At 37.4% G+C, this 13,509-nt stretch overlaps 1 protein-coding gene across 4 annotated transcripts in view; it reads left to right on the top strand.

The window, feature by feature from the left end:
- RYR2 (ryanodine receptor 2) overlaps positions 1–13,509 on the top strand; it is a 434,719-nt gene that overhangs the window by 245,966 nt on the left and 175,244 nt on the right. For all 4 annotated transcript variants that reach the window (XM_055811085.1, XM_055811083.1, XM_055811084.1 and 1 more), the window contains exons 23-24: positions 1,357–1,440; positions 6,353–6,512. In XM_055811085.1, coding sequence (XP_055667060.1) covers positions 1,357–1,440; positions 6,353–6,512 — 244 coding nt within the window. The remainder of the gene's footprint in view (positions 1–1,356; positions 1,441–6,352; positions 6,513–13,509) is intronic.

Genomic DNA, 13,509 nt, shown 5'->3' with positions numbered 1-13,509 from the left:
AATTTTAAATCCGGTTCATAGATCATAACAGTAGGATTTACTTCATGTAGTTCACACTAAAAATCTTTTGTAAGAATCAACTTGAAACATAGGATTCATCTGCCGAAAGAAATACTGCTAGAGCAATATATATGCTCCTTTTGCCCCAGTCAGCTCAAGAGCAGTAAATATAGTTAAAGCAAGACTGAAAAATAGTGTTAACTAGCGACAAGAACAAATAAACCCCTTGTTTTTCAGCTTTCTTCCACATTGGGAAAAATGGGCATGGAGCCCAGGGTTTAGACTTTTAATTTCTTCTGTATAATCTGTTTCAATCAAAGATATGGGTGGTACCCTCGGATTTTGAGAAACTTCTGATCTGACTCCAAAGTGGTCTCTGACTTTTGTCCAGGACTTCTTTTCAATTCAATGTCAATTTTTAAGTAATGCACCTAGGCTAATGAAACTAAGATTTCATAACCCACTACTGAATGTAAATGCAGGAAGAAATAATTCATGAGTTACAGATCAAATCCTGGAGATGAGTAAGAGTTAAGATTTATACTGCTGGGTACTGTGACTGTAAGGAAAGGAAGAGGGTATGAAGTAATCAGAAACCCAATTAACTTTACAACAGGGTCAACAGTATTATGTAGAGCGTGTTTGTTTTCTGAAATGAACTGCATCTTGTAGAGTCAGGCCAGAACGTCGGGGCTGGGTCAGTGGCTCTGTGGTAGAAGCCCTGTGGTACGTGACACACCGTGTCTAACTTGAATCCTTTTCTCTGACGTGGATTAACATGCAACATCCATACTGAACATTAAGATGGCAGTTTCGGCCTAATGCTTATCATGCATCCTGCTGTCAGTCCTGTCTTCAGTAGCATGTCCTAACAAAATCCAGACCCAATTAAAATCTCTGAATAACAGCCTCTCTTTGTAAAGACAACATATTCTAAGGATAACAAGTGACTTTTCATGCCTTTTCTCCTTTCATCAGCTTTGAAGTAAGTAACATAACATAAAAGATTTTGATATAAAGCAGTATGAATGAGTATGTAAAGCAGAAATCCGTATTTCAAGGGCAGGGAATCTTTCAACTGATGCCTCATATAGATGAAACAGACTGTGTGATAGTTCAAATTTGAAGTAGTCCACTTAGATTTTTACTAAAAGTTTTGGGATCATCTTGTGACATTTTCTTAACAGTATCAGAAAGCTATTACACATACAAAAAAGCTGATGTTTATCTTCATATATTATATTGTTGTCATTCCCATAGGCCTTATTTGTTGTATAGTGCCATATATATATACGCAGCAGCAACTCTGTGTATAGAAACATTGACAGTAATTTGTCTCTGAATTCTGTGTCCTAGAACCCTGCTGGCATTAGGCTGCCATGTTGGAATTGCTGATGAACATGCTGAAGAAAAAGTGAAAAAAATGAAACTTCCAAAGAAGTAAGTTGAAATTCAAATGCATGTATTTGTTAGGCAGTGCATATTAAGTGAACTGTATCGTAAGAATTTGATACTTACACTGCTTGTTTTATTGGTACTTGGGTATTCATGTCTGCATATACATTTCAGAAATTCACCCACGCCTTCATCTACACCTTTTCTTCTAGATGTTTATGACCTGGTGTGTAGACAAAGTTTAGGTTTTCTGTGATCCATTGAAAATACCTGGCATTCATTGTTACATAGTTCTTTTATACATGAGTGTACTACAGAAACTTGGTAAAGAATTTTTACAGCAAACTTGTCAATATATTTTGCTGTGCTGCAAATACTTAAAGGTAACCCTTTTGAAAGTCCTAGAATGGCCATCTAGTGACTTGAAGTGGAGTATCTGCCTGACCTATTTTCCTGAGTGAGCGATGGACAACAGCATTGTAGGACTGGGCTCAGGCTGGTATGGTTTAGTGGCTTCCACTGCTGCAACTGTGAAACCAGGTCTCATGGCTCAGCTAAGGTGCCCTGGCTTCTTCCTTAGCACCAGTGTGACCCCCAGTTTGGGAATGAAGGATATGGGAACTTTAACATAGTTGAAAGTCACGGAACTGTATTTGGTGATAAGGATGTGACAGCCCTATGGCCCAGCATATGTTTGAACCCACGGGATAAAGGATGATTTATAATGTGTTTAAAACCAGAAAACTAAAGGTCACATTTTCAGTATGAAAGAACTTCCATGTGTTCTGTTATTCCTGAATTTACATTAGTAATTTAGTTTCCTTGGTTATGACTGAGAGCTATGGTAAGTGCTAGTTGCTATGCTGCTGCCACCAGTAGCAACTTACAGCTCTTTGCAGGGATGTGCTCTGTGCAGAAATATATTCACAGTAGCCTTTCGCTGACCCATACCTTCATATTCCATACACTGTGTCCCTAAGGCCAGTATATTAACCCCAAGCCCATGTTTAACTAAAGCACGTCTTCCTTTTTGCTGTTGTGAGTTAAAAGCACATGCCCCGTTCTGGCAAGGTTGCTGCAGACTTCAGGGTAATACTTTACCACCAGGTAGCTGTGAGAACCTGTGCCCTGAAGTTGTTGATGTGCACTACGCTGCACTGATTTACATACCACTGATACCACAGTTTCGGAATCCCTGATGTGGTCACCTCACAAGAATGAATGAGAAGAAAAGCAAGGGATTAGTTTAAATTCCCCCAAACTGTTCTTCAGTTTTGGTATCCCAAAATAACTGCATGTAAGACTAAAAAGAAGAGATATCTAGGCCTTTATTTTTATTCTGAATTTCCTGGGCAGAAATGCATATGCATTTGCAAGATTGTTCAAGTAAATTAGATTTGACGCTTTTGAAAAGCTGCAGCTAAATCTCAAGTCTGAAGAAAGTATACTTTCTAATTTAAGAAGAATGGTAATGCTGAGTCTTTCTCAAGCCATTAACAGTCATAACTTCAGAAACCGAAAGTCCTATGATACACATCAAGAATTTTGATACTTCACATACAATGGATAGAAAAAATGAGTAATAAGGAAAGAAAAAAAAATTGTTGCTACATTCTCAATAGCATCCAGATGCTGAACAAAAATGGAGAAAAGATTTCACAATCTAGATACGGTTGTGCAGCTCTAAGTCTGGATCGCATTTTTTGTGAGATACGGTCCTGGAGAGAACAGTTGCTGTTTCACAGTTATGCTAGATTTAATTGTAACCGAAGGTTACAAGAGGTAGTGTGTGAAAAACTAAATTATTGATGGGAGAAGAGATGTCACTTCCTGTTAGCTAGTTAGTTCTGTTCCTGTACATGGTGCAAATGTGTTGTCCCAAAAGCAACAGAAATCACTTGAATGTAATTAGCTCATCTACTTTCTAAGAGCTTTTTCAACCTTACTTTGTATATTCTTGTCTGTCTTCTCAACTCTTTGTTTTTGGGGTTTTTTTTTGCCTTTTTTTTTGCCATCTTGTTGTAACAATGAAGATTGTAAAATGCTAAGAACAAGTTTACATTTTTGTCAGTCCTACAGAAGCCCCATTTGTTACAAGTTGGGGAAAATCACTTTTTTAACTGACAGTTGTGCTATACATTTGCCTTTTCTAGTATAGCATCATTCCACAAAAAAGTTTTTTTGGACCATTTTGAACAACTAGCTGATGTGTACTGCAGATACAACACTTGCTGAAGAAAATTCTCTTTCTGTAAGGAATTTTTTTCCTAGTAATACTTTACTTTAGGTTTTTGAGTAAAACATCCTTTAATAACCTCTTATTTTAAAATAGCTCCTGGAAATATTCAAAGTCTTTCTTTTAATAAATTCTAAATATTTAGTGTTTTTATAGGTTAGAAAAGAAGTCTGAATAAAATAGGAAAGGAAAAATATTTGTCGGAATGAAAAGAAAAAAGTTTTGGATTTTTTTTTTTAATTCTGCTATGTTTGGTCTTTTTTAAAACAGTTCACATAGACTTGAATCAGGAGAGCAGAGCGTGGTTTAAGATCACTTGAAAACATATCTACTACCCTTTCTGTAACTTTAGTGGCGAGACAAATAAAAATACTATAATGCTTTTTATAAATCAATGGTAGTGATAATGTGCTGTTGAAGCAGTTAAATCTAACTACTTCTTAAAAAAAGATGACTAATATAAGGTCTGCAGAGATACTGAGCAAGATGAGGCCAGTGAAACACGTATAAGCAGATGACCAGGCAGGAACTGGGGTTTTAGCTCCTGTTTCAACTAGTAACTAGTAATCGGTCCGCAGCTAAAGACAATTCTCCAGCATGGGTTGCACACAGTATGCTATTGTTATTTTCCTTAGTATCCCCTGATACTTATCCTTGATGAGTATTCATTTGTGTCCTGAAAATAAGGTATACATATCCTCTGTGACAACATTATGGGCATCATTTGAAACCCGTGGCTCTTTGACCCTGCTCTTATATCAAAATAGCTGTGGCTTTCGTAGCTTTGATATGTACCACATAACACTTGTGCAGGGGAGTGTGACAGAAAAGAGGACAGTAATTGCCAGCATGACAAATCTATTAATTCTTTATGATTCACTATTTCCATTACTATCTCACCGAAGCGACTTCACAGCTACCTGAGAGGTAACCATGAAGCTGTTAGCTAGCGTGTGGGACATAACAGCACAACTGCCGTCGGCATGTTTAATTCTCCAACAATTTGCTGATTGGTGACTATACGAATGGTTGATTTTGATTGACGTTCTTGAATTGTTATTTTCAGACTTCATTTTTTTTTTTAATGTGGTAATTTTGAAGGAAGGTCTAACCTCATGTTTATAGATGATAATCCCCCTTAAATGCTTGCTTGTTTACACTGACTGTTTTCAATCAATAATGTGTTTAAATGGGTTTTATACTAGTTATCACAGAAAAGAATTAATTAAGATTTGTAAAGTATTTGAATATTTTGAATATAAATGGGGATAAATACTGTTTCTTTTTCTGGATTTCTCTCTGTCAGTCCAAATAAAGAAAATACAAAAAAATGACAAAGTTGTTTAGAAAATAGACAATTATTTAAAGTAGTCATTTTTTAAACACCCCAGCACATATAATTTCAGTGACAGAATGTTTATTTTCCACAGACCCCTTTCGTTATGACCAAAATAGCGCTTCGTTTTGTCAGTATGCTGGAGGAGGAATACTCAGGGATATTCAGGGCACATCCACCAGCTCAGCCTGGTGTCTGGTGGGGCCACAGAGAGGCACCAGCTCTGGCTCCTGGAATGCCTCTGCCCACTGCCCCCGCTGCCCCCAACCTTGGTGTCTGCCAGGCTGTTTTCCGCACTTTTTTCCTCACTCTTCTCTGCCTGTGCAGCGTTTTGCCCTTTCTTAAACATATTTTCCCAGAGCCACCACCAGTGTGGCGGAGGGGCTCAGCTTTGGCCAGTGGCAGGTCCCTTTTGGAGACAGCTGGAACCAGCTGTGCCCAGCACTGGGCAGCCCTGGCCTTTCCTCACTGAGGCCACCTTGCAGCCCACCCTCCACCAGCAGCTGGGCACAGACACCCAGTACACCTCACCCTGTCCCCCGTCCCCCTGTGTGTGTCCCCCTGCACTGCTTTTCTCTTCCTGCTCCCCTTCCCCGGCATGTTCCCTCATCAGCTGAGGTAAAGGAGGCAATGTCCACCCTGTGTAGTGTTGTAGGTTTGCGTTATAAATGTAGTTAGTAAATCCTCATGTGCTGCATCCATCACCATATGCATGACATCTTTATTGAAGGTTTGGTCATAAGTAAAGTGAGAGATGACTGTAATTAATTTGACGGGAATAACTTCATAGAAGTAAACACTGTGTTGTTCTTAGGAGCACTAAAAATAGTGAGGGAGCTGCTCTCTGTTCTGAAGTTATGCTTAAATTTCAAAACTCTCTTATTTGAAGGATAGTTAAGATATGAAGTATCATAAAGAGAAATTTTTATTAGATGGATTTCATATGTGATCTTGAGTAAGCCATTTGACCTGCTCTGTCTCTCACATCCCTATATGTAGTAAGAAGAATATATTTTCTTGCTTCTGTAGGAGATAGATAGAATTTAATAAGTATTGTGAAGTGCTCAGAGGTAACAATAATAGAGTTTGTGTAAGTATTTAGATAAGCAACCTCTTAATCTACTATTTTAAATATATGAAAGTACTAAAATACTTCAAAAGTGTTTTTAGTTCAGACCATTTTGGGTAGCGTTCATTACCAGCTACTTCATCCCATCAAGGTTCAGTTAGCTTGAAACAAAATCAGATGTCAGTGCATTATTATTCTTTGTTCAAAGGCTGATTATTTATATAGATATATTGCATACATGTCACTTCTTTCCCTTGTGGTTTCTATTAATCGTTTCTTACAGAAAAGTAACTGCAAGTTCTGTGTTTTTTGACAGCTACCAGTTGTTGAGTGGATATAAGCCTGCTCCCATGGATCTGAGTTTTATCAAACTGACCCCTTCTCAAGAAGCTATGGTGGATAAACTAGCAGAAAATGCTCACAATGTGTGGGCAAGGGACCGTATAAGGCAAGGCTGGACGTATGGTATCCAGCAGGTAAGTGCTAACCTCCGGCAGTTGCAAAAGCACTTACTGATTGAGATATTTCACAGTTAAATGGGAATAATCGGGATACAAAAGCAGGAAGAAGTAGCTAACGAATACAAGTCTGTCAGTCAGAAAGCAGAAATACATGATTAAAACAATCCTGCTAAATCTAGCAGTATGAGACTCCTATTTTACAAGCAGTATTAAAAAATTGGTGGTATATTCTTGTTTGCTGTCTAGATCTCAGGGTGAGAAAATTGTATGCAGGAAGCTAATATGCTCTAGTATTTTAGGAAATGTAAACATTGACTTTCAGTAGGGGATCATTTAGATGTTTGCAGTCTTGGGAATTAAATAATTTTGTTTATCCAGGAAAATCAGAATGTAAACCTCTAGTAATCACTTTGCTAATGTGTTGTATTTCTGGCAGAGGCCACGTTTAACTGAAAATAGTTAAGTCAGTCTCCAAGTTCCACTTCTACTTCATTGTTTTTGTTTCAGTGAATAGGAATGCTGCCTGGTAGGTATAATGATGGGTTATACGGGAGGGAAGTAAAAACTAAGCATGGTGGATAGTTAACAGAAAAACTCAAGGTCTTTGTTTTCTTTAAAAAAAAAAAATCAATTTGGTATATAATAAGCCTAGTTTATTATTTTTCAAGAAAGCCACTATATCAGTTTTCCCTTAGGAGTCATATTTTCTATTCTTCTTGTGATTATTTGTGAATTTTATGTAGAGAAAGGTGTCTTCGCTTATGTTAATAAATGTGTGGTAGCATATCACAGTGAAATTTTAGGAAAATTCATCCCTTGGGGAAAAAAAATGAGTTTTCATGATTTTGCACTGGGCATAAAAGACATCCATTATTTTTGCAAAAATGAGAAACAGCTGTTTTGCAGGCACATACACTTTCCTGCTTGCAAACAGTTGGTTTTGTTTTTGACAAAAATTGGACTTACATATTTCAGTTCAGCACATTTCAAATTTTGTTTTTCTGTAATACTAAACCTCATTCTATTTGCAAAGCTTTTGTGTAAAAAAAAATATCTGTTTTTTTAAATATATTAAGTTAGGCACTTAAATTCACCTCATCTCATACTGACAAAGTACATTTATGTGACAAAATACATGCTTCATAGCATTTCAGCATTGTCCATTATAGTATCTTTACTATAAAGTTCTCAGTTTGGTACTTTGTAAACTATTTAGGAAATCTGTGTTCTATATTTGGGTCTAGGAAGACAATGAACCAATTCTTGTGTTTGCAGACTAGAATGTATGTAATGTCCCCTACTAGATAGACACTGAAGATAATTCAGCGTTGGTGCAACTCCCCTGCTTAAAACAGGATTAAATTCTCTCCTAATTCTGCATCTTTGAGTGAGGAAAGGTGGCTCTTTGAAGTGCTGTTAACATTTCTGATAGAATGTTAATAATGAGAAACATTAGAAGTGATGATTCTGTGTTGTCAGGCAGGGGAGAAGATTAATTTATTTTGAACCCACTATTTCAATCCTCTTTTTATGGAGGCAGAGCACAATTAATTTCTAGAATGACAGTCCGTATGTCTCTAGATAGTCAAAAGAAGTATTTCTGGTAGATTAAAGAATGCACTCAATAACTTAGACCATACCTCCTACATTTTTTATTCTCTCAGAAGCCAAACATTTCCAATATAGGGCCTTGCCAATCAGGAGATTTGAAATCAATGGAAGTTAGAAAATAGTTACAAAACTAAATTTAATTTTGCAACAGAATTTGTTGGTTAAGATGAAGTTAAGAATTTTCTGGAATCAAATGCCTCTTTTAGCTAAGTATGTTTCTAACTAGCATTGAGGAAAATTTAAACCCACAACTCATATGTAGTGAATAAAGTTTCTTACATCTTGAAGACAATTTAACATACCCTGTGTATCTGTATGTCTTTTAAAAAAAAAACACAAGTAATTTTCCCATCTTTATTGGAGTGAATTTGCAGTTAAATTGTATGTTTTCTGAATTAGTGAGGTATTAAGTAAGAAAGATGGTTAAATTATACTGTCAAAGACCTTTCCAGTGTTACTGGGTTGGGAATGATAAGTGGTGGGAGTAGGCAGCAATGAAAAAAGTTTCTCTTTTACATCTACACAATATTTTTATATGCTGTCTTTATGTATATCTTGCTGTACCTGTTGATATAGAAGGTTCTGCTTTGAAAGAGGCATGATGTGATAGTAATAAATCATTAGTTTTACTATGGTTCCCAAAAGGCAGTGGGGTTGCCATAGACTACAACTGTCATCGAAAAAAATTAGACAAGTCTAGCACGTGATGTAACCTAAAATTAAGCACTTCAACTTAATGTCAGAAGAATCATGAAGACTGTCTTACATTCTTGACCCTTTGCCCAGGGCAAGGGACTGACCTTATTGTAGAATCTAAAACGCTGTGGCCCTGTGAAGAGACCTTTTTGAGGCTCACCAGGAGAGAGCAGAGAGAAGGACTCTGTGATCTACTCACTAACAGCCCTCTGTGTTTTATCTACTGACTTTTAAAATTCTGTCCTGAGGGCCAGCCTTGGAACTCAGGCCTCCTTAAACTCCCTTCCTAATAAATGTCCTGCTCACTGGATGACAAAGCTCAACATGCAAATTTAACCTATGCTCACTTACTACAATTTATAGTCTGCTGTGAAAAAACTTGTGTTACCCATTTTCCATGAGTGTTTTAAAAACTGATACCTATATCCTCAAAGATATCTGACTGGACAAATAAGAATTAGGTGTCTAAATCCATTTTGATCTCCAAGAACCAGATGTTATATAAAGAAGTTATCACTATCACTTAGAGCTGCTAAATTTTAAAATAAAAGGGTAAGCCTCTAGTTAGGTTTTTGGAGATGTTTTAAGCAGTCAGTGTGAGTCAGGCACTAATTTTGACTACCAGGTTGTGCTCTGAAGGAGACTTAGGCAAATACTTCTGCTCTAAATCTTGACACGGCTTAGGTATATGATCAGTATTGAACTGTTCTTCCTCACCAAAACAAAGACAATTATTGGCATGCAAAGAAGAACCTGGAGAATTTAAAGGTAAAAAGCCCAAGTGCCTATGAAGCTGATCACATTTGGAGTTGGAAAGCCACCGAATTGGGGTTTTACAGTCTTGGGTGCTTCTGCTTTAAACATCCAAATATTTTATTGGGTCTTGACAGAAGACTTTCGTGTGCTGAGTGGAGCGCTATTGTTGAGAATGTAATGCAGTGGTGCAGTGAACAGTGTCAGAGTTATGCTTTCCAACAGAGGATGGTTGTTAAAGATCATCAAGAGCTCAGAAGTATTTGTGACCTTCAGAAAAAAGATCAACAAGATCAGCAGTATCCTTTACTCCTTTCCTCTTGACAGGCAAATTACAATAGTCTCACATATGGTTAAACAGGTAGACGATGTCCTTGAAAACTTTCCTACCAGTAGCGTGTCTTGGAGAAGCTGCTGTGCTGGTGGTGTTGATGTTGATTTCTTCTTAATTCCTTTTAATTTTCTCTTTTCAAATAATTAAGTTTGTTTTCTTTGGGAGAGAAGATGACAGCTGAGTTCCAGGAGTGCTTATAATGTGCAGAAAACAAACACCATTTGTTAAAAGTCAAAAGAATAGAGAATTGCAAGGTGCTCCTTTCTGGGTGCAGGGCAAAGATGCATCTCATTTAGCTGACATACGTATATCACATGGCAAGCCGCTAGCTGTCGTACACACTGCTACATGCTTCTGCTTGACTCCAGCAATGGGTTTGTTTCATAGGCTACATTTTGTCATCCCATCATATTACTGTGACATGTTACAGTACTGCAATGAAATGACATGTTGTTATGCTGTATAATACTGTAAGCAGATCTCGCAGAGCTATGAAATAGTTTCCTAAGGGAAAGAAGCTTACAGATGTTTGAAAGTAGATGAACTAATCCCTGGGAAATACGTTATAAACAGCAATTGTGCTGTGGCTGTAGGATGGATTAGATAGTAGCTCTGTTCCACCAGGAGCGCCTCATCATTTTGGGATTCTTTAGTATGAAAAATTAAAGGGATGCTGTCAAGTAGTTCACGTATAAACCATTAGTTTCCTGTTATTAACTGGTGGGGGAAATGCCTTCCAAGTTCCAGATTTTTTTTTTCTTCTAAATCCACCACTGCTCGTCAGGGTTTTTTAACAAGAGACAGCTGCTCTTCCTGCATGACTATACACAGTATTTTTGTTCTGCTGCTGCAGAGCCAGCCAGCCAGCCAGCAGCGGGAGCACAAGTTAACTAATAAATCCTGTTCCCAGAACTGTGCTGACAGCTGCGATGACACTGAGCACAACCAAGTAAGTATTTTTCAGTAGTACAGACTCACAGTAGCTTATTGCTCCCTGAAAGGAGCAGAAGGAGCAAAACAGGTAGGAAAGACGTAGATTTCTGCTGAAAAGAACATCTGAAATAGGAAGGGTAAGTGGTAAAACAAGCACGCCAGCAGTATGAAAATACTTGACAGTGTCCCTTTAAGGGAGAACATGGTTGCCTGCAGGTTGGTCTTTTCTGTACTGGGGAAATGGTCAATGACCAAACCCAGATAAGGTAGGTAGATCCAGGCAAAGGGGCAATATAGCCTCGGTTTAAGTCAATTAAAAGAATCACATTTGTGCTATGAGAGAGGGCTTTTTTCTTCTTTATTTTACATGTATAGATTTTAACCTTATGTCCTATCATAATGACCTGAGTTATTTGTTTAGGTATTTTTAAGGATTTTTTTTCATAACAAGCCGATTTAAAAATAGCATTGAATTATAAAAGGATGTATTTGTGACTAAATCTTCACAGTCAAACGGAAAATATTCAGAACTCACATAAGTTTATCCATGAGCTTACAGTATCGATGGAAATTCAGAAAACTGTGATGTCATGTATGCAGGAGAATCCCAACTTTTATATAAGTAAGGAAGAGACAGAAAGGGAGAGAAAAGAGTCAAGCTTAGAGATCAGAAGGCAAATGAAAATAATTTCAAGTACGTTAGGCACTCCCTCACTCTTCCTGAATACATGACTTTTAGGTCTCCCCACTGATTGTGGGGGTCACAGCCAAAGATTCTGACTTCTGAATTTTGCTTATTATGCATTGTCATGTATGCAGACAGCTTAGTCAAAGGGAGTCTTGCTTTTTCTTCATGTTGTGTTGTGTGTGGTAGCCTAACAATCAGAAACCTCAGTTATATTGGAAAAAAAAAAATATTAACAACCCCCCACATTGGTTATAAGAATCAGCAAGCTACAAAATCCTTCCCACTGTGTGATAAGCATCTTAAAAAAGATGCTCTGTGCTTCCTGTCCCAGGATAATTAGTCAATTAGTCGGGACTGTGATGTAATTATCTCCTCTATTTTTTTTTTATTTTATTTTTTTTAGATTTTTGTAGAAAGCATATGACATCCATATTTGATCTGGAGTTGTTCTTTCCAGACTGCCTAGTGCTGCAGTGCAAGAGAGGCACTGTTCTGGAGATTCAGACTGAGGAAATACGGACGTGTGGGAAAAACCACGAGTTGAAAGCTTATCATTTATATTGTCATTAAATATATATATAAAGGCATCGACCTTGTAAAAACTACTTATGTTACCTCACTTTCACATTCTACATTATTTATACTGATATATTAATTCCTTTCATTCATAGTCAGGGCACATTGCGCCAGGCATTCCATGTGGGCACAGTTTCTCAGTGAAGATGGTAAAAGGTGTACACGTTTCTAAAGGATGCACATACTTCTAATGAAAGAACACAGCTGCTAGTATGCCAGGTTAGGAACACAACTTCTGCTTTGGGTGGATACATTTAGGATATTTAACATTGACAAGAATATGGCTTTGTGAGGACTTTGTTGTGCTTTCCAGTTCTAAAGACTCTGGAATCTTGAAATGACTTTGTGAGTACCAATTTAAAATTATATTTTTCCTTTTCCCCCTATAAAATGATTTTTAATTTTAGTGGTTTATGATTAAATGCAAGCTGCCATGATAAATGCAGAAAAGCTAGACCTCTGGATAGCATGATATGAAGTGCAAGATGTAGGTGAACGATCCTGTTCACAGTGTATATGCCTCACAGACACAGTGGCTCACTGAGCTGGGTTTCTGACAGCATTGCTGGCAAGCTCACAGTTAGCATTTGTTGTGTCAATTGGTAAGAAATCTTTGTGGAAGTGCAAGATGCACAGATACAGCAGCAAGCAGAATCACTTCAGCTGTGGAATGAGTGTTTTCTAATGTTGTATTTAGCTAGGAACAGCGCATCTGTATCACTGAATATGTGCTGAAATAAATTTGCTTTGTCCTTGTCGTTTAACAACCTTGGTTATGAGAACGAAATAATTTCAGTAGCACACAGAATATGTATCTGTACAGCTTTTAATGCTTTAAATCACAGAACTTGTGATCACATTAAATTACTACCATGTTTTCCTTCCGCTCTTCCTAGACTGTGTTCTCACTTTTTAGTCTTTTCTTGTCTTTCTTTTTGATAGGTACATATTTATGTATGTTTCTGGTGTCTTTTTGTTCCTTTTAGTCTAGTGATCTGTGCTGTTCCTGAACTTCTCAGAGCTTTGGGAAGGCCCAGGAGTGCACAGGTTTGCGGTATTACATTTGTAGCTCTGAAAACTGTATTATTCTTTATAATTTCAAGTATCTTTTACAGGTTTATATGAGGCTTTGGTTTTTCAGAATTACTTCTGAAGAGTAAAAATTCATTATACATACTGTATCTCTTAATAGGTTTTTCTTTTATAGCTGCTTATAGAATTTGACTATGGTTTTTTTATGCTGCTGTAGATAGTATAGACACTCTGTTTCATTCTTACTCTTGCATGGCATCTGTCTATGCAAGTTGCAAGACCAGTTGCTAGATCCAGTGTGCTAGACCAGTTATCTACATGTCACACAACTCACTGAACCAATGGATGTAGTTCTGCACCTCTCGGCTCCCAGTGTGTTTGCAGCAGTG

Source organism: Falco peregrinus, chromosome 7, assembly GCF_023634155.1.
Source record: "Falco peregrinus isolate bFalPer1 chromosome 7, bFalPer1.pri, whole genome shotgun sequence".
In the NCBI taxonomy this organism is placed as follows: Eukaryota; Metazoa; Chordata; class Aves; order Falconiformes; family Falconidae; genus Falco; species Falco peregrinus.
The sequence above is the reverse complement of the archived record's forward strand: the minus strand, read 5'-3'. Positions and strand labels throughout refer to the sequence as shown.